The sequence below is a fragment of the Muntiacus reevesi genome, chromosome 3 (assembly GCF_963930625.1).
Source record: "Muntiacus reevesi chromosome 3, mMunRee1.1, whole genome shotgun sequence".
NCBI classification, from domain to species: Eukaryota; Metazoa; Chordata; class Mammalia; order Artiodactyla; family Cervidae; genus Muntiacus; species Muntiacus reevesi.
In genome coordinates, this window is record NC_089251.1 from 183,670,626 (window position 1) to 183,695,389 (window position 24,764).

Genomic DNA, 24,764 nt, shown 5'->3' on the forward strand with positions numbered 1-24,764 from the left:
TGCAATTTCAAAATTTTGCAGAAAGACATGATAACCAGACACTTAAGTCAAGCTAGGTAGTTAGCCATTTGCACATTTAAGCATGATCCTGGAATGTTCTAAGAAGGGTAGAGGCCAATGTGGCTGAAGTAGAATAGGTGACACGATGCAGAGTAATAGGAGATGTGTTCAAGGAGATAAGAGGGCAGATCTTATGATAGGAGGATGCTATTTAATAGCTGAAAAGGTAATACAAGTTCTTTTTCCTCCAAGAATAAAGTAGCTCTTGCCCAAGCCAATTTGATTTGGGCTGTGACAGTTTGCACAAACCATTTCACCGGCAAAGCTTCTGGTTCCTCAACTACAAATGCAGGGATTACAGAAGCCATGTAAGGGCTCTTTCTGCTGGAAACTCTCAAATTCCCAGAGGCATTGATGCCAAAGGCTAATACGTGGTAAAGGAAGAATTATGGCTAGGTTGTGGCTTAGAACAAAGTTCTGCAATCCTCAGTTCAGTTCAGTCGCTCAGTCGCGTCCCACTCTTTGCGACCCCATGGACTGCAGCATGCCAGGCCTCCCCGTCCATCACCAACTCCCGGAGTTAACTCAAACTCATGTCCATTGAGTCGGTGATGCCATCCAACCAGCTCATCCTCTGTCGTCCCCTTCTTCTCCCGCCTTCAATCTTTCCCAGCATCAGGGTCTTTTCAAATGAGTCAGTTCTTCGCATCAGATGGCCAAAGTACTGGAGTTTCAACTTCAGCATCGGTCCTTCCAATGAACACCCAGCACTGATACTAGCAATCCTAGAACACTGCAAAAAGGGGGAAGATGAATTACGTTAAGTAGTGCCAAGCTTAAAGAACAGAACGTTTGGACCCAAGGTGCTCACAAACGGGTGAGCCAAGATCGCCACCACAGACTTCCGTGCCCCAACGCCGACCTTCCACAGAGGTAGCCTCTCTGAGTTCCCGCTGTATTCCAGCTCGCCTACCTCATTCAACCTCCTAGGCCACCTCCGCCTCCCCTCACGAGCCCTCATTACCCACGCAGGCCGCCCTCCCCGCCCAGGCCCCGCCTCCCGGCCCCGGCCCCGCCTCCCAGCCCGCTGGCCGCCCAGTCCTGGGCTCGGCCTCGCTGTCCGCGCCCCACTTTCCCGTCCACGCCCCGCCTCCCGCTGGAGGGATGGTCCGCGGCGGAGGAAGTGACGTAAGACCTCAGTCCGAGGTCCGCGCGGGTGTATACCCGCGGTGGTGCTGGGCAGCGCCCGCGTTAGTCCGGAGCAGCATGGCTCTCCTCTCTTTCCTCGTCCCGGTCTTGCTGGCCAGAAACTGGGCTGAGATGAGCGCCGCGAATCCGGAGCTGTCCTCGGGTACTGTCGCTCGCGGCAGGGCCGCAGGCGGGTGGGGACGGGGAAGGAGGGAGCCCCACCGGCCAGGAAGCCCCGCCCGGGGTGGGGGCCGCGCCCACGTCGGTCCTCGACGCCCGGCGGCTTCGGGTCCTAAGGGGGCGGCCGCCGGGAAGGTGACGCCGAGTCCCCGCGGTTTGGAGCCTTCAGTTCCCTTTTTCTGGCCTCTTCCGCGGTTGCCGAAACAAAACGCGTTCTCTTAATTCGATTTTAAATAAGGGAGTTGCCTGGTGAGCAGCGGCACACCGTGGCCCCGAATCCTTAGACCTTCTTTCGCCCGCTGAGAATTATTAAAAGGCAGTTAAGCGGCCGTCTTACGTGCGAGTCTGCAAGTGGTTCGGGGCACGTACTCTCGAGTCCGTCTGTCAGGCAGTAGGTCTCTTGGCAGACCTCAGTTCCTTCTTTATCTCCGCCTGCTTAAAGAGATTTCCCAGGAAACGTTTTTCTAAAGCTCAGTGTAGTGATAATTAGGAGCTCCGGTGAAATCAGTGAACTCTTTCTGCAAAAGGGGCAAATCTAGATTATCGGAAAGCGGGGCATTCTAGAGAGTTTCCTCTGTGTGCGCGGTTAGCAGCTGCCTGGAAGGGGTCAAGGCGACCCCGCCTCCTTTACCCTTGGCGAACTCTGGGTCTGCACCTGTGTATGACTTCCTCTGTGACACTTGTTAGATGCGGAGCCTTCATATCCCGCCCTCCTTTGGCTTGCTCTTTAGAAGGCAAGCAAACAAATAGTTGAGTCATTCCTTGGAAGAGACTTTGCGCCATTTGTGTTGGAAATGCAAAAATAACTTCAGTTTTTGCCATCAAGAATCCTGATGGTATAGCTAACAGCTATTGGGCACTGTTGTAAGTTCTTATCACCTCATTTCCCAGACGTCCTGTAAAGTAGATGCTATTCTATCTCTCATTTATGGATGAGAAATTGAGGCATGGAATCTACTAAATTGCTACTATTAACTGGGAAGCTTGGCAGTTGGGTTCCAGAGTCCGAAGTACTTAGCTCTGTCCTCTGCCATTACTAGGGCAAATTGGTCACCCATACGGGCAGTTACAGTCCGTTATGATAAGAGCTAGAACTTACATATAGTTTACTGGAAAGCCAGACACGGGTGCCTGACTCAGCAGGGGAATCAGGAAAGATTTCACTGAGAAGGTGATCTCAGAGTTGGAGCTGGAGGTGCAAAGAGACTTGTGTGTGCAGAGGAAGGGTTCTGATACAGCAGGTTGAATTTGTGGAATAATTTAAGCATTTTGGGGTTCGATCCCTGGGTCAAGAAGGGAATGGCAACCCAGTCCAGTATTCTTGCCTGGAGAATTCCATGGACAGAGGAGCCTGGCAGGCTACAGTCTGTGGGGTCTCAAAAGAGTTAGATACTACTGAGCAACTAAACAACAACAGCAAAATTGTTGTTTAGGAACCAGTTGGTTGGTCGGAACCAATGAATGCCTTGTCGTGTGTAACAGCAAAGGACAGAAACACAGCTTCGGCTCACTTCGACAAAAAGAGGAGTCCAAACCAGAGTTAAAACAGAAATGTAGAGGTGTTGGCTGAACCAGAAACTCAAAGTGCCAAGACCCTCCATTTTTTATCACTGACTTTGGCTGTTGGCAGCCTTCTCTACTTGGCGGGAATCATGGATGTTGTCATCATGTTGACAGGCTTTTGGATCTTGACATCTTGCAGCTTCCTCCACCCTGGCAAAACCCCAGAAGAATGCTCCGATTTGCCCAGCTTGGGTCAGGTGCCAGCTATGGGAAGGATACCGTTGCAGGTGGTAACAGTAGGAGAATCCCAGGAGGCAGAGCCATAATGTTGCTGAAAGAAGTACAGATGCTGAGTCAACGAAATAATAGGCTTACTCTTGCTCAAATCAGTGAGCAGCCATGGGATTATTTTCAGGAGATCGGTGATTTTATGCAGGATCAGATACGCCGTTTAGAAAGACCATTCAACTTAGAGGATAGTTTTTAGATAGATTCAAAGGAGGGAGGCCACATAGGAGGCTGCTACTTAAGTCTGGGAGAAGACAGTGGTAAGTTTAAATGGAAAAGAAGAAATTAGAATACAGAGTCAGCATAACTTGGGGATGACTGGATGTGGGAAGAGAGGAAGACAGTGACTGAGGTTCCTGGCTAGGGCAGAACAAGAAGCCCTTCCTTCTGAGCCTGGAGCCCTCCTGGCCATGGGCCTCTTGTGACTACACAGTCCCTGTATCCTTGATGCCAGCCCTGGGAGGAAGATTGCCTACCTTTCTCCATAGGAAGGTCTGTGGCCGTCTGTACTTTAGCATTGTATAACCACAGGTGTCAGTTACCTTTTTCCAGTTTGTTCTTCCACTCTGGGTATTATCTGAAGAGCAGACGGCTTTAAAACAGGAGTGGGGCTCTTAACTCACCTTCTCCACTTGATTATTAGCTGTTCATTCTCTGACTTTAAGTAATGCTCTGCGTGTGTTGAGAGTTTTCATTACTTTAGATTCTATATGTATTTCAGAGATGCAGAATACTTAAATTAGTGCATTTCAATTATATTTATTGGAGAGGGTATTAATTGTTTTCATTTTATTCTGATTCATGATTTATATGGGTTTTTGAAAGATCCACATTTTGGTTCTATACAAAAGAAAACCTAAAGAACTCAAGAGAAATAACCCCTTTAAAGACTGAGCTAAATGGATAATTAATGACTCCATTTTAATTGGACAAAGAATCAAAATGAAAGATGAGCCAGAATTAAATGAGTTCCTGAGAAAAAGGAATCAGTTACTTGTAATTTTCTTATTAAGGGAGTGTCTTTGTTTTAGATTATCCCAATACTAGATATCCATTTCAATCATATCCATTCTAAATAAATAATGTAGTATATTGTTCAGATTTTTGGTGACTGTCTTATAATTATGATAATATAATAAATTAGGCAAAATTACTTGAAGCAAATGATTATGAAGTCATCAGAAAACAATTATCTCCAGTTTCTATTTTTTCCCCACTTTTAGTAAACTATCACAAGAATGCTTACACAGCTTTTATTAATTAAAACCAGCAAAACTTTGCACACTGTCAAGTCTTTGAGTACCTTCTCTAAGCTTTTTTTTTTTTGCCCCCCCCCCCCCCGCTCTTTTCGGTAAAAAGATGTAAATACTGCCTCCCTTCTAGGATGGTTGTGGTGTTTAACTGAGATAATGCATAACAAAGTTGAGCTCATAGCTTGTCCAGTAAATGTTTCATATATGTTGGTGGCTCATTCAATTATGTGCGTCATTTTCACAAATATATTTTTAAAATATTGCATTATTTTAGTTGTGAATGAGAAATTGTGTGAGCTTTAAAAACAAGCTCATCCAGATCAGTATGAGAAATTTAAGCTGTGACTAACACCTTCCAACTTTTTCCCAGTCTTCCTAAGACTGAAAAGTCCTGTTTAATTTTTTCTGTTCCTAAACTGTTTCTCAACTTAGAGTGAATCAGCCCAAAAGAGAATTAGTCTTGAGAAATGAGTTCTCTCAGGGACTAGGTGGACCCGGTTCAAATAGAATTTTATTGGCATGCCAAGCAAACCCAACTAGACGAGATTGAAGAAACAGGAACAATAATACAGCCCTGCATTTCAGGTCAGAAAAGTGGCTGGGAAGAAGTTTATTGGATAAGCCTTAATTTGGTTGTGGTTTCTGCGAAAGACCTGGGGGGTTTTAGCTCATTAAAAATTTAGTGTAAGCCACGATTTGATGGAATCATCTCTTCAGAAAAGTATTTCATTCACAGCAGTTACATTACTTCTGGGCCCTACATTTTAAGGAAGAGAGAGTGAGTGATAAAACCTGCAGACAGGAAGAAGAGAAGACTGCAGGGACACTAGAGGTCTTGACACAGCTAAGGAACTCTGGAAGGTGAAACAGACCTGAAATATTTTAATGAACTCGCTTGAACCCTTAGTTCTAACACCCTTTTTACGAAGGTACAAGGAAATAATAGAAGGAATTTTAAATAGGATAATTTTTCCTTTCGTTTCACAAAGTGATAGATAGGATTCCTTTCAAAGCCCCCCAATATTTAAATGTTTCAGTTTTAAAACTTTTATGAACGCTTGAAACACCATGTGCAAGAATTCTTAAATGTCTTTATTCGGCTTAAATTTAAAGGATGGTGCTATCAATATTTGCTAAGAGAAAAAGTTGGAAAGCACTAAGAAAAAGCTATTTTATCAGCATCGTAAAACCATTCAGTAGATAGATCATAAACATAAATATATTCTGAAAAGAATGCAGAAGTCTTAATGTTTTTCCCTTTTTCTGCCTGGATTTCTCATGCCATTTCTTGTTTTGCTGTGTAAGAAGAAGCCTTTGTGAAAATGTCCATAACCCCACATCTTTAACATGAGAAAGTTGTTAGATATTTTGAGAGTTGCTCACGCAGAAGAGAGTCTGGATGCTTTAAGTTAGAGAGTTTGTTTTTGAGTTGCAGTGTCAGATGACTGAATCCTCCAAAACAATTTACTCACTGGCCACTGTCTCCTTGACCTCTTTATGCTTCTCAGCTTGTCCTTCCCCGAGAGAGGTTGTGAGCAGACAGTCGAACGGTGTCTGTGGAGGGCAGAGCTGTGTTTTACATTTAGATGTACACAGCTTTTGGGGCTTTCCAGATGGCTCAGTGGTAAAGAATGCGCCTGCAGTGCAGGAGATGCCGATTTGATCCCTGGGTTGGAAAGATCCCCTGAAGGAGGAAATGGCAACCACTCCCGCATTCTTGCCTAGAATATCCTATGAACAGAGGAGCGTGGTGGGCCACAGTCCACGTCAGATACGATTGACCATGCTCACACGCGCTCACACAGTTTTTTTTGTCTTTGAATGCTATTGTGTAAAAATCGGTGAACTGCTGTGACTGTCCATCTTTCGGTCGAGGCACAGATGCTTTCAGAGGCTTCGGAATGGAGCATAGGAGGCTGCCCGCATCCCTGTAACTGTCCCTGCAGAGGAAATCTGGAGGTGTCTGTAATGGTTTGCTTCCCCCTCTGCTGCCTTTCCCAGTGATGATCATAGAGCTGTCCTAGCTGCTGGTTTAGGGGCTTCAGTGACACCTCTGTTGCCCCATCTAGCGGCAGGGCTTCAGCACGTGCTGAACTTCATTTTCTATCCTTTCCCTTGCTGTTTTTTCGTATCCTTGCTCTTTTTTTCATATCTTATCACCAGGAAACAGTCCATTGTAACCAGATCTCTCCTTTTTATCTGCGTTGTAATTAGAATGTTATGAAAAGTGATTCTTCTTTTGTTTGTTTGGTTTTGTTTAATCTTCAACTGCTAGTTATAGAGGAGTTTGGAGAAGCAGATCTTAAAAAAGAGCTGATCTTGACTGTGGGTCATATGCAGATAATAATGCCACAAGTAACTCTGAACCCATTTCCAAAAACAACATGTGTCACAGAAAGCTTCTGGGCATTTTTAAGAGATGGAGAAATCTGTAAGATGATCTTATTTCATGAGATACTCCTTTATCTCCATATCCTTGCTATTTCTACACATATTTTTATTAACATAGAGTGCATTTATTATGAATAGAAATTAGCTGTAAGCCTCAATTATTTTAAGCTGATTATGTAGTCATTTAAACTTTAGGTTACAAAATTCTGAAACTTAAGGAGAAAACTACTCATGTCTACTTTATCATGTGATTTTGGCAAAGATGACAAAAGCAGATGTCTGATCACCACATGGTTTCTCTTCTGGTAGCATTAAAACCACAGGTTACATCCTTTGATGTAAATATTCAAAAGTCTCTTCTATAATCTAGTAGTAATTTCTGTGTTTTAGAATCCATTGAAACCTGTTTTCCTACTATCTGTCTTGATTGCTTTGAAGGCTGTGATTTAAGTCTTTGTCCTAGTCTAATCATGCCAAGCTTTTACTTAAATTTTGGGAAATATTTGATTTACTCTAAAGACAAATGCAGCAGAAGTCTACTGCTGTTTGTATTTCATAATGTATGATTCAGTAACCTCTTCTTAAATATAAATGCACTGTTTTATATTCTAGTATATAGGCTTATTTCTATATGCCTTTTCCTCAAATGCAGAAACTAATTTCAGATTGGGTACATACATATTCCTACTGGGAATAATTTTTTAACAGGGACCTAAAAGGAAGTGAAGGACTTGTCTTTACTGGAAACTGTGAGAGGATCCTTGTTACATAGTGGCAGGAAACTTACCACCACCATCACCTTTAATAGCAGGGAAAGCGGGAAGTGTGCCTGGTGAGCCCAGTGACCTAGCAGAGGAAGTTTCCAGGCAGATTGAAGGTGCCGTGTCTTGTCTTTTTATTTCTTACTGTAAAGTACAAGATTAGAGAGAGTAATCAAGAGGAGGACTGTTAAAAGAAACCAGTACCTGATGGTTTGTAAATTCTCAGCTACTAACTGCAGTCACGAAATTAAAAGACACTTGCTCTTTAGAAGAAAAGCTATGACAAACCTAAACAGTGTATTAAAAAGCAGAGACATCACTTTGCCGACAAAGGTCAATATAGTCAAGGCTATGGTTTTTCCAGCAGTCATGTATGGATGCGAGAGTTGGACCATAAAGAAGGCTGAGCACCAAAGAATTGATGCTTTTGAAGTGTGATGTTGGAGAAGACTCTTGAGAGTCCCTTGGACTGAAAGGAGATCAAACCAGTCAATCCTAAAGGAAATCAACCCTGAATTTTTATTGGAAGGGCTGATGCTGAAGCTCCAGTACTTTGGCCACCTGATGCAAGGAGCTGACTCATTGGAAAAGACCCTGACGCTGGGAAAGATTGAAGGCAGAGGAGAAGGGGGGTGACAGGATGAGATGGTTGGATGGCATCACGAACAGTGGACCTGAGTTTGAGCAAACTCAGGGAGATAGTGAAGGACAGGAAAGCCTGAAGTGCTGTAGTCCATGGAGTCGCAAAAAGTTGGATACAACTTTGAGACTGAACAAGAGCAGCAAAAGATGTTAAAATTAAGAAATGGCATGTGAGGGATGTTCTGATTTATTATGAGTTTTCTTAGCGTTAGGTTTCTTATGTAGTTGCAAAATTATATGTGTTATTGATATTTGATATTAATGTTGAATTGACCTTAGAGGGGGATGCCTTTATTTTTTATTTATTTATTTTTTTTGAGGGGGATGCCTTTAATTTCCTTCTCAACTATAGAGCATCAGCTGTTTGAGACAGGCTGCTTCATGAAGTTGAGGTGTGAACACACCATAGAAGGAGCCCAGCTAAGGAGGGCTCAGGCCACCCTGCTGTGTATGGCCACAGGAACTTGACTAACACCAGGGCTAAATCTGGCAAGTCCAGTGCTTTCTGACTACCTGCAAGAAAACTGCTTAGAGAACCAGTGATGATAGGTACCAAGAGCCATCACCATTATTCCAGAAAGGAAAAGTAGAAAAATGCTGTCTGATCACTGGCTACAGGTCAAAGGGCATATTGAATATTTGAACATGAGACATCCTTCCAACTTCATAATCTCAACCTTTAGTTACAAATCGTTCTACTACTTTGGTGAATAATATGGAAGTTAGAGATTTCGACAGGCACCAAGGCTATTTGCTGAGCAGGAAGTATAAAACGTATTAGTTTTTCAAAAGAAATTGTTTGCCTTTTATTTTTTATTGAAGTATAGTTCATTTTCAGTATTAGTTTCAGGTGTATAACAGTGATTCAGTATTTTTAAATTACACTCCATTTAAAGTTATTAATATCAACTATATTCCTTGTGCTGTACAGTGTATTCTTGTCGCTTATTTATTTTAGACATAGTGGTTTGTGCCTCTTGGTCCCCTACTCCTCTATTACTCCTACCACACCACTGGTAACCACTGGTTTGTTCTCTGTATTTGTGACCCTGTTTCTTTTTTTTTTTTTTTCCTGTTTCTTTTTTGATAGTCACCCATTTGTTTTTAGATTGCACATATAAGTGATAATATACAGTGTTTGTCTTTCTATGACTTTTTTCACTAACCATAATACAGTTTAAGTCCAAACATGTTGCTGCAAATGGCAAAATCTCATGCATTTTTTGTGACTGAGTAATATTCCACTCTGTATGTGTGTGTATGTGTGTGTGTGTGTGTGTATTATAGATACACAAACACCGTATCTTCTTTACCCATTCATCCATTGATGGGCACTTGAGTTGCTTCCTTATATTGGCTTTCGTAAATAATGATGCTGTGAACATTGGAGTACATGTATCTTTTCGAGTTAGTGTTTTTGTTTTCTTCAGATATATGTACATATCCAGGAGTGCAATTGTTGGACCATACGGTAGTTCTGTCTTTAGTTTTTGAGGAACTTTCATACAGTTCTCCATAGTGGCTGCGCTGATTTCCATTCCCACCAACAGTGTGTACTAGAGTTTCCTTTTCGCCACATGCTTGCCAACATTTGTTATTTATAGACTTCGGTGATAGCCATTCTGATAGGTGTGGAGTGGTTTCGTATTGCATTCTCTCTTTAAATTAATTTTCCTCCTAAATAAAAATGATTCCTAAAATTATGATAAGGCAGGGTTTCTCAGTGTTTAGCACTGAGGGCGTTTTGGACTGCCAAAATGTGGAGGGCTGTCTTGTGTATTACAGGATATCAGCAGCATCCCCAGCTTTTGTCTCTTAGATGCGATTAGAACCCCACCACCATGCCGTTAGGAGAACCGAACTGTCTCTAGACAGTGCCATATATCCCTAGGGGACATACCACCTCTTGTGGAAAACCACTGATATAAAGGGAAAAATAATGAAAAAGGGGGTGGGGGGGTATGGCAATAGAATCACACTGTCCTTGAATGCTTCCTAGGTGGCTGAGCAGTACAGAATCTGCCTGCCAGTACAGGAGACATGGGTTTGACCCCTGGGTCGGGAAGATCCCCTGGAGGAGGAAATGACAGCCGACTCCAGGATTCTTGCGTGGAGAATCCCATGGACAGAGGAGCCTGACAGGCTACAGCCCATGTGGTTGCAAAAAGTCAGACATGACTTAGTGACTAAGCATGCAGGCACACACTGTATTTTTTTACCTAAATAACTCTTGATCTGTGTTCTGCTCTGAAACAATAATGCAGGTGCTAAATAATTGTAAATCAAGACAGTGTACCAGTTTGGCTTCAAATATTGGAATTTTTGTTTTGGGAAAAATATAGTAGGTGTTTTCTTCAACAGTAAGCAAATATCCTATGTATGTAAAATTAACACCTCGCTTGACAGGTGAGGGATTCTGAAACAACTCTTCAGTAATATAGCAAGAAAAGAACCCAGATTTCTTAAGGTCCAACCCAGGGAATATATTTCTTATTAGAACAGTCTACCAGGTATAAGGCTCCCGGGTATAGGGCTTCCCTACTGGCTCAGTGGTGACGAATCCTCCGGCAGTGCAGAAGATGCAGGTTTGATCCCTGGGTCAGGAAGATCCCCTGGAGGAGGAACTGGCAACCCACTCCAGTACTGCCTGAAAAATCCCATGGACAGAGGAGCCTAGCAGACTGCGGTCTATGGTGTCACAAAAAGTCAGACACGACTTAGCAAATAAACAATCTGGTATAAATCTAAGTGATTATCATTATTATCTGGAATACATTTTTAAAAAGTATAAACTTTTGGCTCTCTTTGAGGTTTTTAGGGTGACAAGTTATGTTTGGAAGCCACTGCACCTGACCACATTGCTATTCATTTATTTATTTTAGCTGTACAAGCAAATCATGTTTGGTGGAGTTTTCTAGATAGGTAGGATTGAATGCTGTTACATTTCAGGTCATATTGCTAACACTGTACCTTCATGTTTGTTCACAAAGACGGGCAAGAAAGGAGGGGGAGAGAGAGAGAAAAGGAGGAAGGGAGGTGTGTGTTCAGTTTGCTGTGGGGTGGTGGACAATAACCATTTACACCCAGCAGGGGAAAAAATGGCAGCTTTTAGTAACTAGATAATGGTTGTGGTAGAGTTTGGTTATAAGATGTTAAAGTAACTTCTGCCTGTTTTCTTGTGTGACACTTTCACATCTTACCAACAGACACTTTCTAAAATGGTTTAAAAGAGCAAAGGCAGGAGGAAACATAGGGTATGTTTTGGAAAAAGTCCTGTACCCCTCAGAGAGCAAAATGCTGATGAAACTGGAACGCTCGATGGCCCTGTCAGGCAGTTGTTGGATATCTATCGCCGTGCTGGAGATAAGGCAGTGAAGGTGTATAGCAGTGCTGAGTGGAGGGCTGAGAGCCCAGGGAGCACTTCAGAGTGAAAGTGACCCTCCCACTTGTGGCCAGTTCTTCTCTAGACATTGAATACAATCTTTGGTACCAGATATAGAAAATTCTAGTGATTAAACGAATTGAGGATTAGTATTGCAGTGCAATTACTGATAAAAACTCCTAAAGCATTCTAGGAATGTGTTGCTCATACTAATTATTACTGTTTTTTTTTTAAGTCAATTGTGTTTTATTTTTACTGTCGTAAAATATGTATAATGTAACATTTGCCATTTTACTTATTATAAGCGTGCTGTCCAGTAGCATTAAGTACATTAACATTGTTGTACAGCCAGCACTCCATCTCTAGAACTTTTCATGATCCCATATTGAAACTGTGTACCCATTAAACATTAACTCCCCATCGTCTCTTACCCTCCCCCCTGCCCACCCCTGATAACCACGATTCTAGTCTCTGTCTCAATGTATTTGATTATTTTGTATGCTTCATATTAGTGGAATCATACAGTATTTGTCCTTTTGTATTTGACTTATTTTGATTAGCATAATGTCTTGAAGGATCACCCATGTTGAAACAGGTATCAGAATCGTTGTATCCATTTGTAAGGCTGAGTAACATTCCATTATATGTATATGCCACATTTTTTATTGTGGTACTAACACTTAACATGAGATCTACACTCATAACAAAATTTTAAATACAGCAATTGTTGTTGTTGTTCAGTCACTAAGTCATGTACAACTCTTTTCAACCCCATGGACTGCATGCAGCACGCCAAGCTTAGCTGTCCTTCACTACCTTCTGGAGCTTGCTCAAACTCATGTCTACTGAGTCGGTGATGCCATCCAACCATCTCATCCTCTGCCACTCCCTTCTCCTGCCTTCAGTCTTTCCCAGCATCAGAGTTTTTTCCAGTGAATCAGCTCTTCACATCAGATGGCTGAAGTATTGGAGCTTCAGCTTCAGCATCAGTCCTTTCAATGAATATTCAGGACTGATTTCCTGTAGGCTTGACTGGTTTAGTCTTCCTGCTGTCCAAGGGACTCTCAAGAGTCTTCCTATAAGTAAACAATACAGTTTTGTTAATTATAGGCACAAGGGTATACAGCAGATATCTAGAACTTTAATCTCGAATGCCTACTTTTATAACCATTGGACACCAGTTCCACGTTTCCCCTTCCCTCCACCCCCTGGTAACCACCGTTGTTCATACTATATTTGTGTGTCCCTTATATCACAATGTTGTTTCAGTAATTTAAAATGAATTAGAATGCTTCGGTACATTCTTCAATAAAATTAATTTTTAGAAATACTTAATTTAAATAAATTTACTATGCTGGTAAAATCTTCAAGTGCATATTTGGCTTCTTACATTAAGGGTTTGTAATGTCAGTGTTTGTTGCTCACTATGATCTTTCTTACTTTCTGCATCTCTTGTAGTACCACCACCAACCAATGTTACAATACAAGCCTACAACTTGAACACTGTTATATTTTGGGGCTACCCTATTACGCTACAGAGTCCTATGTTTACCGTACAAGTGATGAACTATGGGTGAGTGTCACTTTTATCTTTTTATCCTGTGTTTGCCTAGGTCCTTGCACATCTCATAACTGATTCTTCCATCATCATTCCTTCCCATGTGGCAGAACTTCCTGAACTGCTTAACGACTTCCAGATGTAGTAAGGATGCAAATTAGTTCTTTTCAGAATATTTCCTGCCTCTTAGTTGTTCTTCCTGTCAGATTTAAGGTAGAGGAGTAGGACTAACTTCTGACATGTTAAGGCATGACGAATGAAGCTTACAGTTCTGTTAAAAACAGCCAAGTCATCTTACTTCCTATAGTGTATGTATGAAGTAGAAAGAAAAATTTCAACAAAATTTTTGACAAGTGTCAGGAGTTATTATAATATGTTGGATTCTATAAGTTATGACTGTTAAATCTGCATTTGTTTAAAGAACAGATTTTTTAAAATTACATGTGGAATGTGGTTTATACAGGTCTTATTATGAATTGAGCCTCTTTATTGTAAATGATTTTATAGATCTTCTAATCAAAGAGTAAATATTTCCCACTTTATCTCGCTTCTTCCTCCTGTCCTTACTCATCTCTGTCTGCCAGCTCCATGCCGTGAATGAACAGCAAGGCACAGACAGAGATGGTTTATGTGTTAACAGTAAAAGTTACCTTTGTGTTCTTTATTTTAGGGACGGGAAATGGATTGATGCCTGCAATACTTCCAATCATTCTTGTAATATCTTTTCTATAATTAATGATCCATCAAGTTCTCTCTGGGCTAGAGTTAAGGCCAGGGTTGGACAAGAAGAATCTGTCTATGCACAGTCCAAAGAATTTATTTTATGCAAAGAAGGTGAGTAGAATGTATACATGTCTGAATTTTAATTTCATTTGTGTCTTCTGTATTTATTTGCTTTTACAAGCAGTTGCTAAAAATTACCACAATGCCCTCAGGAACATTTGGAGGAATTTAGGGAGTTCCTGTCTCCTCTTCGCCCAAGCCCCACAGAATAGGGCTGAGAGGTGCCCGTCACTTTGCCCTTCTCAACCGTTACACTCCCACCCCACGCAGGGATGGATCCGTGCTGTCCATTTGATCGCCGCACCGCTTCCGCTCTGTCTTCTGTCATTTCCTCCCCAAGTTCTGTTCGCTGAGGACTTTGAGAACTGCTCCCAGTCTTCTCCTCAAGGCCTCTGGCAATGCAACACATTAAATTTAACGTTTTTAATTTAACACATTAAAAGTGTTACAGCTCTATAATCTCTTCAATCACAGTGATTTTTCAGTTCTTCATGCTTCCGACATCCCATTCCCATGATCTGCCTGATCTTCGTTGTCACCTCAAGCTCCAGACTCTTCAGTGCCCATTCTTCTTTTCTGGCTCACATCCTACCCTGTAGCTCTCATATCGCCGCCGATGGGTAAGAGAAGTCTGTAGTCAGCTGGTTCCTTTCCAGTCTTGTAGCTCTTTAATGCCTTGCCTTCTAGCTTCTCTTTCATCCTTGTTCAGCTTCCATGCTTCATGACTTCAACCACTGCCTGAGTTCTGCTCCTTCCTTTTGGTTTGTGCTTACTTCATCTCTTCTAGAAGCCCTGCCTCTACCTGTCCTTGAAGTAGTTTCATTACCCAGAGTCCACGCTTCTCCTGATAATTATACTATTTGTTATGTCAGAATTTTCCCACACAGATTTATCAAGGTCATACTATGTGCCAGAAAGTATGCTAGGCCCTAAAAACAGACATAGTAGGTATGCAGTAAATATGTGAAGAATAGATAAATGGTTCACCTACAAAGTTCCAGACATCAAAGACATAATAATAAACATTATGGAATCCGTGAATAGCTAGTTCTGATTTTCATAGTAAAAATTAAATGTATTTTGCAAACTTCTATGGAGTCCTCGTGCCACGTGTCCATAGGCACTGGAAATACAAAAAGTTTTGATGAGGATTCAAAGATAATTACAATGCCTCTTCTGAAATGTGTTTTAATAAGCATGTTCTGTTTTCTGTTTAATAATTTTTAATCTACAGAATCAAAGATAAAGGAAAGATAACCTCATAGAGCTTCTTTTATGTCAAGATTCATTAAGGACAGTTAGAATACATTCTAGGTGTTTGTGGAATGATTTAAATGTAGTCCTGCCTTAGATCAATTGCAACAAAAAGAGTAGGTTGGTGGATTGAGTTTAGTACTGTTAGGTAATATGCTGTGGATCACAGTTCCAAGGCTGATAGAAATTGTGCTTCTTTTTTGTTCTCCACCCCCCAGGGAAAGTTGGACCACCTAAACTGGGCATCAGAAAGAAAGAAAACCAAATCATTGTTGATATATTTCACCCTTTGATTACTGTAAATGGAAAAGAGCCAGAAGCTATGTATGATGATGAAAATGCTTGTTACACATTCACATACACTGTGTTTGTGAGCGTCAATAGAAGTGAGGTATGTGTTTCTATCGCGTCTTTTTCTACATTGAAATTTTCCTGTTGTTTGCGTAAGTTGTTTCACATGTGGTAAAATGAAAGTAGAATGTTTATGGATATTCAGTCACGACTCTTACTTAACCGAGTTTGTCGAGCGCTGCCTCTGCCTTTTAGGCCCTCGGAGCGGCAGGGAGGCGGCCGGGCGGCGGGGCGGGGCAGCAGTGATTTCCAGCGGGTGGCCGGGCCTCCCTGGGAAGCCTTCCTGGAGCCGGGCCTCGGGGAGGTGAGGCGGTAAGCTCCTGGGTGTCCGCGGGGAGAGTGTTTCAGGCAGGGCCTGGCAGAGGCGCCCAGGCCCGTGACGGGGCGGCACTGCTGGGCAGGGCGCTGGGGCCGCCGGCCTTGGAGGGCTCACTGGGGGCCGCTCCTCTTGAGGCGGTGGGGAGATCTGACTCTTCTTACTGAGTCGTCGTGCCTCGTGGAGAGATGTTAGGAGAAGGACATCTGGTTTAGGTCGTGAGGCATCACTGTGGTTGCCCGCTGAGTTGTCTTTCTGAAGTGTACATCTGACGACATTTACTTCACTGCAAGTCCCACTAGGTAGAAAGTCATGTCTGAGTCCTCTTCCGTGGCACGGCCCCCTTGCCTTCATGACGTGGCCTCTTGCGTCCTTTCCGCTGCGTGTCCCCCGCCTTCAGCTTCGTTTCCGTGTGTGCTCTGCGGACCTGCTTGCTGTTCTTGGTCTCCTGCGGGTACCTTGCTCTCTGGCAGAACGCCCTTCTCCACCTTGGAGAATTTCTGTTTGTTCTTCAGCGTTCAGCTGGCAAACCAGCTCCACTTCGAAGTCTTTTCTGACCCCATGGACTCTTTCCCCTTCTGTGGTCTGGTTATTCCTCATTTCCTAGAGTGGGGCTCTCTCTTACAGTCCTCATCACTCACTTGCATTTCTTTCTTGCATTTCTTTCTTACACTCTATCACAAGTTAGTGGAAGTCAGGCACCACTTCTTACCTTTGTGTCCTCAGGCCGTAGCACAGTGATCCGCGCACTGTGGCTGGTTGAATGAATAATAAGCTCCCAGAGATTGCTTCAGTCCCGTCCATGTATTACTGCTGAGAGATGCTCCGGCAGGATGCCTGGGTTATTCTTCCTATGAGATGCTCATCTCTCTCACCAGCTAAGTTTCAGGCACTATGGAAATAGGACCAGTGAGCATTTGTTGGTTTGACAGCTAACACTGAACATTCCTGCTATTTGAGCTTTTATATTCATAATCTATATTTTAACTTTTAAATTTATGATCTCTCTAAAGAACATTTTAACGGATTTATGGCATCATACATCATGCTGTGTTGAAGTAACAGATTGACTTACTATTTGAATATCAACACTGTTTTCAGACATGTCAACACTCATCATGTCTATGTTTTTCTTCAAATGTTCGACCAGGATAAGTATGGTGATTTTTTTTTCCCAAATTAAAAGGTGCCATGCATTTTCTTTGTTTTCTTCTTCTGTCCAGACCACAGATAAAATGTACACAAAGGAAGAGGATTGTAACGAGACTCAATGCTTCTTAAACATTCCTGTGTCCTCGCTGAATTCTCAGTACTGTGTTTCAGCAGAAGGAGTCTCAGAATCATGGGATGTTACAACTGAGAAGTCTGAGGAACTTTGTATTACCTTTTCTGATGATAGCAACACAGAAGGTAAGTTGTTACCATTTTTTCCTAAATGTAGGGTTTAGATTTAGTCACTAAGTACTGTTTGATTCCTTTGGGACCCTGTGGACCGAAGCCCAGCAGGCTCCTCTGTCCATGGGATTTCCCAGGCAAGAACACTGAAGTGGACATTCTCCAGGGGATACTCCTGACCCTGGGATCTAACACACATCTCCTGCATTGGCAGGTGCATTCTTTACCACTGAGTCACCAGGGAAACCCAGTATAAGGAGTGATCACTAAAATGGTAATGTGAAAAAAGTTGATTTTTAATTTCAGTACATCTCTGCTCTTTTCAAAAAATATTTAGTAGTTCCATTCCTCAGAAGTTTAAAATTAAAAATAAGGCCATTTTTCAGTCTTAAAAGATACGGAACAACCAATTTATAAAGCCGTGTGATGACCTTTGACCCAGGAAAGAAAAAATGTAGCACATAAAGCTGTGTGCATAGATTTCTGCATTTCAGGATTATGAGTAAGGACATACATCAGTTTGTTACTCTAATATAGCAGGATGTTACATATCCATTAAAATATTCTTCCTGGGGACAGTAAGTTTATAAACTAAAAAGCAGGAATGTGCACTGACTAAAATTGTGTTACCTGTGAACTGGACAAGCACTGGAAATTAACATCTAAAAATAAAGATTGGTTTAAATCATAGATTATGGGTCATTTTTATAACACATTTTTAAAATAAATGTTTTCATTTTATTATTATTTTCTCTAACAGGCATTCTCATTTGGCAGGTACCTTAACAAAACTTGGGGCTTATTTTTGATGTTACAAAATTTAAATGTTCATTATAGATAATCTTTAAAGTGTAAAAAGCCAGAAGGAAAGAAAAGCTGTAGTTCTGCCATCCAAATGAATACTGTTACTCACCGTTTGGTGGAGTTTTTTCCATCCTATTTTTTCTTTTTCTTTGTAGCCATGATCATACTATAGTACAAATATATCATAGTATATGAGGCTTCTCAGGTGACTCAGTGGTAAAGAATCTGCCTGCTAGTACAGAAGACACAGGAGACGTGGGTTTGGTCCTGGGTCAGGAAGATCTTCTGGAGTAGGAAATGGCAACCCACTCCAGTATTCTTGGCTGGAAAATCCCATGGACAGAGGAGCTTGGCGGACTATATATAGTCCATGGGGTCACAGAGTTGGACACAACAGATGCACACACACTAAGCATATGCTATAAATATTTTCTCATTTTATTTTACATACTTTATTAATAGTATTTTTAATATCTTTAAAACATTTTATTATGAAGATCATATTTGAAGTGAAGTGAAGTGAAAGTCGCTCAGTCATATCCAACTCTTTGCGAACCCATGGACTATACAGTCTGTGGAATTCTCCAGGCCAGAATACTGGAGTGGGTAGCCTTTCCCTTCTGCAGGGGATCTTCCCAACCCAGGTATCGGACCCAGGTCTCCCACATTGCAGGCATATTGTTTACCAGCTGAGCCACAAGGGAAGCCCAAAGATCATATTTAATGTTTCTCAATTTTTGGATTACCTTGTCAGTTTGTCATTATAAATCATACTTTGATGACTGTCTTTGGGTGTGTGGGGGTGGGTGGGTGGGTGTGTGTATTTTACGTTGTTAAAGTGTTTTTAGAATATATTTCCTAGGTTAAAAATGTACAAAAAATGTTGCAAATTTCTTTTCGAAGAATGAAAATATAGCCTGAAGAATCAGACTAAAGAATCAGACTAAACACTTAAAATGAATACTGAAAACTTTTAGGCCATCATGTGAGGATTTCAAATAGATAACTTAAAATGATGCAGTGCATTTAATATCTGTTTGTGTTATGCTGTTTTGAGTAAGAAAATGCATAAAGTTTGGAGTAATGCAAATACCCCAGATTTATTTTAAAAAAGAGAAATCCTGAGTCACACACTGGACTGACAGGTGGCTGCCCAGTGGCACCTCCGTGGCTCATATGCAGGCAGCCTTCTCTGCCTGTCCGCGCCAGTGCTTCTGAGCAGGGAGCTGTGTTGCTTATGTGGTTATTTTATCTTTTCCTATTGTAAAAAATGTTTTCGTGTCCTCTAACGGGTGTGATAGAGGCATTTATTTTAGTAGCTTCCAGAGTTACTCTTTTTTAGTTTCTTGTTGGAGTATGACCGCTGTTAGTTTCTGCGGTACAACATGGAATGAGCCACGTGCGTGCATATATCCCCGCCCCCCCCGCCCCCGTCCCGGCCAGGCAGGTCATCACAGGGCATCAGGCTGAGCTTCCTGTGCCGCGTAGCAGGTCCCCACCGGCTGTCTGTTTCACACATGGCGGCCTGTGTATGCCAGTCCGACCCTCCCAGTCTGTCCCACCCGCTCCCCTCCACATCCGCATGTCTGTTCTTCACGTCTTCATCTCTCTTCCTACTGTGGAAATAGGTTCATCTGTACCATTTTTCTAGATTCCACATACATGCGTTAACGTACAATCCTTGTTGTTCTGACTGCACTCTACAGGACACATTCTAGTTCCATCCACATCTCTACAAATTACCCAAGTTCATTCCTTTTTTTTGGCTGAGTAATATTCCATTGTAACTGCTTACCACATCTTCTTTATCCGTTCCTCTGTTTGATGGACATAGAGATTGTTCCCGTGTCCTGGCTGTTGTAAATAGTGCTGCAGTCAACATTGGGGTACACATGTCCTTTTTTTAATATTTTCATTTTTTTAATTGAAGGATAATTGCTATATAGAATTTTGTTGTTTTCCCCCCAACCTCAGCATGAATCAGCCACAGGTATACCTAAGTCCCCTCCCTCCCATCTTCCTCCCCATCACACCTGGCTGGGTTGATACGGAGCCCCTGTTTGAGTTCCCTGAGACATACAGCAAATACCCCTGGTTGTCTGTTTTACATTTTGAATTATGGTCTTTCAGGGTATGAGCCCAGTAGTGGAATTGCTGGGTTGTATGGTAGTTCTGTTTTTAAGGAACCTCCATACTGTTTGCCACAGTAACTGTATCAGTTAACATTCCCACCAGCAGTGCAAGAGGGTTCCCTTTTCTCCATGTGCTCCCCAACATTTATTGTTTGAGAATTTTTGATGATGGCCATTCTCACTGGTGCGAGGTGATAACCTCATTGTAGTTTTGATTTACATTTCTCTTATAATTAGTGATGTTGAGCATCTTTTCTTGTGCTCTTGACCATCTGTATGTCTTTGGAGAAATGTCTGTTTAGGTCTTTCACCCATTTTTTGATTGAGCTGTTTTGGTTTTTTTTTTAGATTTTGAGTTCCATGAGCTGTTTATATATTTTAGAGATTAATCCTTTTTCCTTTGCTTTGCAAATATTTCGTGATTTTCTGTCTTTCTGTCTTGTTTATGGTTTCCTTTGCCATACAAAAGCTTTTAAGTTTCATTAGGTCCCATGTGTTTATTTTTGTTTCTATTTTCATTACTCTAGGAGATGGGTCAAAAAAGATCTTGCTGTCAGAGTTATTATTTCAAAGAAGTAACTTTGGAATAGAAATTAAAGGTAATAAAATGCTGTGAAGGATGGCAAACACCACCACAGCATGTAGAGCACTGTTAATTTGAAGAGAGGACCGGAAAAAAAAAATTGAAGATTGTGCTGTGAAAATAAAAAACAGCATTAGAGAAAAATATACAGTCATGATTATAGATGTTTGTACTCAGAAACAAACCTTCCCTGTTTTATATTATTATTTATATCTGGTTTGCATTCATAGGGACTATTCATGTACAGCTTGCCTGTATCTGTATGTGTTTGTGTACATCTGTGTATTTTATTAAGTTTTTGTCATCTTTAACTAAATAATAAAATGTAACAATTCAAAAGAGTGAGACTAAAAGACATTCAGATTGTTTTAAGAGTTATAGACATTGCCAGAGTTTATTTCTAAAGAGATATATTTAAATTTTTTTTTTCTTTTTGCCTTTTCAACTGAGAGAAACACCCTGTATTGGGGGCTGTAAGGAAATTGTTATGAAAAAGTCATTTTAGCCACACTGTATCACAGTATAGTTGCAGAAAGTTTAGAATCTGAAAGCTGGGAAGAATCCCATGTTGATACCTTGGACAGGTACTTAATTTTTTACTCATGTCTTCTGACTTCTGTGTCAGTGTTCTTTAAAACTCTGACCGTATTAATTACCGGATATGTAAATCCATTGAAGAGTAGCACTGAGACTCTCTATTTGATGGATCTAGCACTGTTTGATTGCAATTCTAATTTGTTATTTTTTCCCCTTTTCGTAGATCCTGTTTGGATTCCTATTGTTGCTGCTTTAGTTCTCTTTCTTGTATTTGCTCTGGTAGTTGCGTGTTGTATCATTAAGAAGCTGAATCCAATTAAGCCAGAAGGCACCAAGTTACCCAAATCCTTGGTAATATATTTAGATATTTTTTCCTTTATTTATTTATAGTTGGCTCTTGAACAACATGGATTTGCACTGCACAGGGCCACTTCAGTATTTTTTTTAGTGAATATATTGGAAATTTTTTTGGAGATTTGTGACAGTTTGAAAAAAAACTCACCATATAGCCTAGAAGTATTGAAAAAATTAAGTGAAAAAATGTATAAAATGCATGTAAATATAATATACAGGGTATGTGTTAATTGACTATGTTATTGGTGGGTTCTGGTCAATAGCAGACTCTTAATAGTTAAGTTTTTAGAGTCAATAAAAGTCATATGTAGATTTTTTTATTGCAAGAGAGGCTCTTTGCACCTAATCCTTGTACTGCTCAAGGGTGAACTGGACACTAAAATGTTAATTTAAACCTTTTTGATAATTCTTCGAATTTGTTTTTTAAAGTAGAATGATGCTCAGCCGCTCACCTATCATAAATCACTCAATCTCCCACATACCCAAAACCACTTATTTTTTTAACTATGCACTGGGTGCTTTTTTATGTGAGGGACAGAGGCATAGTTAGGCCTAAGTGTTCAGGAGCTTAAAGTCAAATGGGAAAAAGATAAGGACTCAGTGGTTGTCCAGTGCGATCTGAGGTTCGAAGATCGAGGTTTATGTACATGCCAGTGAGGACTTGGTCCATCTTTGCGGGGTTGGGTTAGTCATGGCTTCTCCAGGGGCAGTGATAGCTAAACAGTCTTGAGAGGCAGAGAGGAGTTCATCCAGGTACCGAGGGACAGTATGTACTAAGGCCCACTGTCAATAAGGTGTGGCTTTCGAAAACCTGTGAATACAGAAATGCTTCATGGTAATTGAAGTGTAGAAGGAAAGATGACCAACAGTGAGTCTAAACTAGAAGGTTGACATTTTAATGCCTAACATTTAAAAGTATGATGAAAAGAACATTTAAAGGTGTCAGAATGATAACTATTTAAGTCAAATATGACAGAAATCATACCTGTGATATATAAAGGGCACATTTAAATTTGTTATGGAAACACTGTCTTTAAGTAGAGGGGATAAGAACTATCAACAGTTAGCAGACAATTCACATATGAATTATTAACTACTAGTGGTTAAGCACAAATGAAGCTAGCAGTATGCTATTTTACACCTACTAGAGAAGAAAAAATAAACCTGAATATCCATTAGTCCCTTGTAATAAAAGTAGTGTATGCTGGCAAAAAAAGAAATTTTAGCCCTGAGGAGTTGATAAGTATGCAGTGGGTGTACAAAGTAGCAGCATCCTAAGCATGCCACACTCTAAAAAATTAATCCTTAAAAAGATAGTTTCGTAAATAAAAAGATGTATAAAAATATTAACTTCAGCGTGTTCTATAAATAGTAAAAATTCAAACACCTTAACACTTAGTATTAGATAAATGATTTCATCATCAGTATAAAATTATTGACCCTATGAAAATTAAGACCATAATGACAAATGGTGAAACATTACATAGAATAAGTAACTGTACTCTTATTACAAATGTAATGTGCGTGCTTGTCTAAGGTAGCACGCAAAAAGCAACATATGTTGGTGAGATAGTGACTTTCTAAAAACTTGTTTTTAATCTTAATGGTGTTTCCATTAAAAAGAAAGAAAAGGCAATTATCAGACTCTATTCCACTGTTATCCTAAATATGCCAATGAGTGATACATTTAGTTACCCTCTACCCCTTTTAGACCCTTTTTTTTTTTTTTGAGGATAAGCACTTAACTTTAATAATTTATTATTTTTAATCACTGATTTCTCTTCCCTTAGCTGTCTGTGGTGAAAAATGCCTCTTCAGAGGCAAGATTGGATTCAAAAGTTATATCACCCATCACCTACCAGCCAATTACCGTAGAAAATGAGCAGCTGTCCCCAGGGACCATTTCAAGCGTGCACACTGAGGACGATCCCGGAAAAGTGGGACACGGAGACCTTCCTAGTGAGATGGAAGTGGTGACCATTGAGGAAGATATTTCTGACTTGGTCCCGTGTAGTCCTCTGCCCCCAGAGAGAGAGGATTCTATCCACGCAAACAGCAGCCAATCTGAGCCCTGCAGCATCACTCTGAATGCATATCACTCCAGAAGTGGCTCTGATAGTGGCCTGGTGGTGTCGGACAACTGCTCCAGCTCAGAATTTCCCCCAAGTAATAAAACTGAAGTAAAGACTGAAGGACAAGACTTCCTAACGCTGAGAAACACCACCACCTCCTTTGGTTATGATAAACCACATGTGTTAGTGGACCTGCTTGTGGATGAAGGTGGTAAAGAGTCCTTGATTGGTTATAGACTTACAGCAGACTCCAGAGAGTTTTCATGAGATCAACCAAGGTCACAGACTGGGAAGGATCTGCTTTTCCTGAAGAACTTTTCCACTTAATATTCCGTGAACAGATCCATGATTTCAGAAATTATGTCATCTTGATATAAATCAGGTGGAGTGTCATGGTTTAGATAAAAGTGTAAAGAGCCTGTTTGAACTTGTCACTTTGGGTCTGAAAACCGCAGTCTCTTTAAAAAAGGAAAAGCCATTGTCACATGTGAGCCTTTGCATCTACATGTTAATAGTAAACATAACCCTGCTTCCTATAGGTATTAACTCCAGGGTCCTTTCTAACCACTTTAGGAGATAAGAATTGTTTTTCTTTTCGTGCCTCAGCATGGTATTTGTTTTTGGAAGTCTATGTATATACTTTCAGGAGAAAAATGCACTTAAAATTGCATTGAAATCAATAGTATTAAATGGAATGTATAAGTAAAAACATGTATGTATATTTTTATGAAATGTTTAGAGATTTTTTAATAACTTTTTAAATAACTTTAAAATTCATTTTTGTTTTCATTTATTCTGGGATGTGTTTTATTCATTCGCTTGTTTCTATCCATTAATATTATAGAATCATTTTCTAATTATTCATATCTTTAAAACCATCCTAAAAATAGCCTAATCTTTAAAAATGGTCCTTTTGTATCTATATCTTAATATTTAGCAAGCAGTGTGCAGAACACGCACAAGGAAAACTAAAAGTTTATATTACACAGAAGTTTGGGGAATTACTAAGAGGATAGGAATTTTAAGACTCAAATTAA

The 24,764-nt window shown here is 40.7% G+C and overlaps 1 protein-coding gene across 2 annotated transcripts; it reads left to right on the top strand.

The window, feature by feature from the left end:
• The first annotated feature begins 1,176 nt into the window (after positions 1 to 1,176).
• Positions 1,177 to 24,520, top strand: IFNGR1 (interferon gamma receptor 1). 2 transcript variants are annotated; one of them, XM_065931287.1, is made up of 8 exons: positions 1,177 to 1,351; positions 13,047 to 13,161; positions 13,817 to 13,980; positions 15,402 to 15,574; positions 17,074 to 17,260; positions 20,709 to 20,780; positions 21,525 to 21,652; positions 23,446 to 24,520. In XM_065931287.1, exons 1-8 carry the CDS (start codon positions 1,267 to 1,269, stop codon positions 23,992 to 23,994), a joined length of 1,473 nt encoding a protein of 490 aa, XP_065787359.1. In that variant the 5' UTR covers positions 1,177 to 1,266; the 3' UTR covers positions 23,995 to 24,520. The 2 variants fall into 2 exon arrangements, with proteins under 2 accessions (XP_065787359.1, XP_065787360.1); XM_065931288.1 differs by lacking the exon at positions 20,709 to 20,780 and having other exon boundaries at positions 1,185 to 1,351.
• Positions 24,521 to 24,764: the final 244 nt, after the last annotated feature.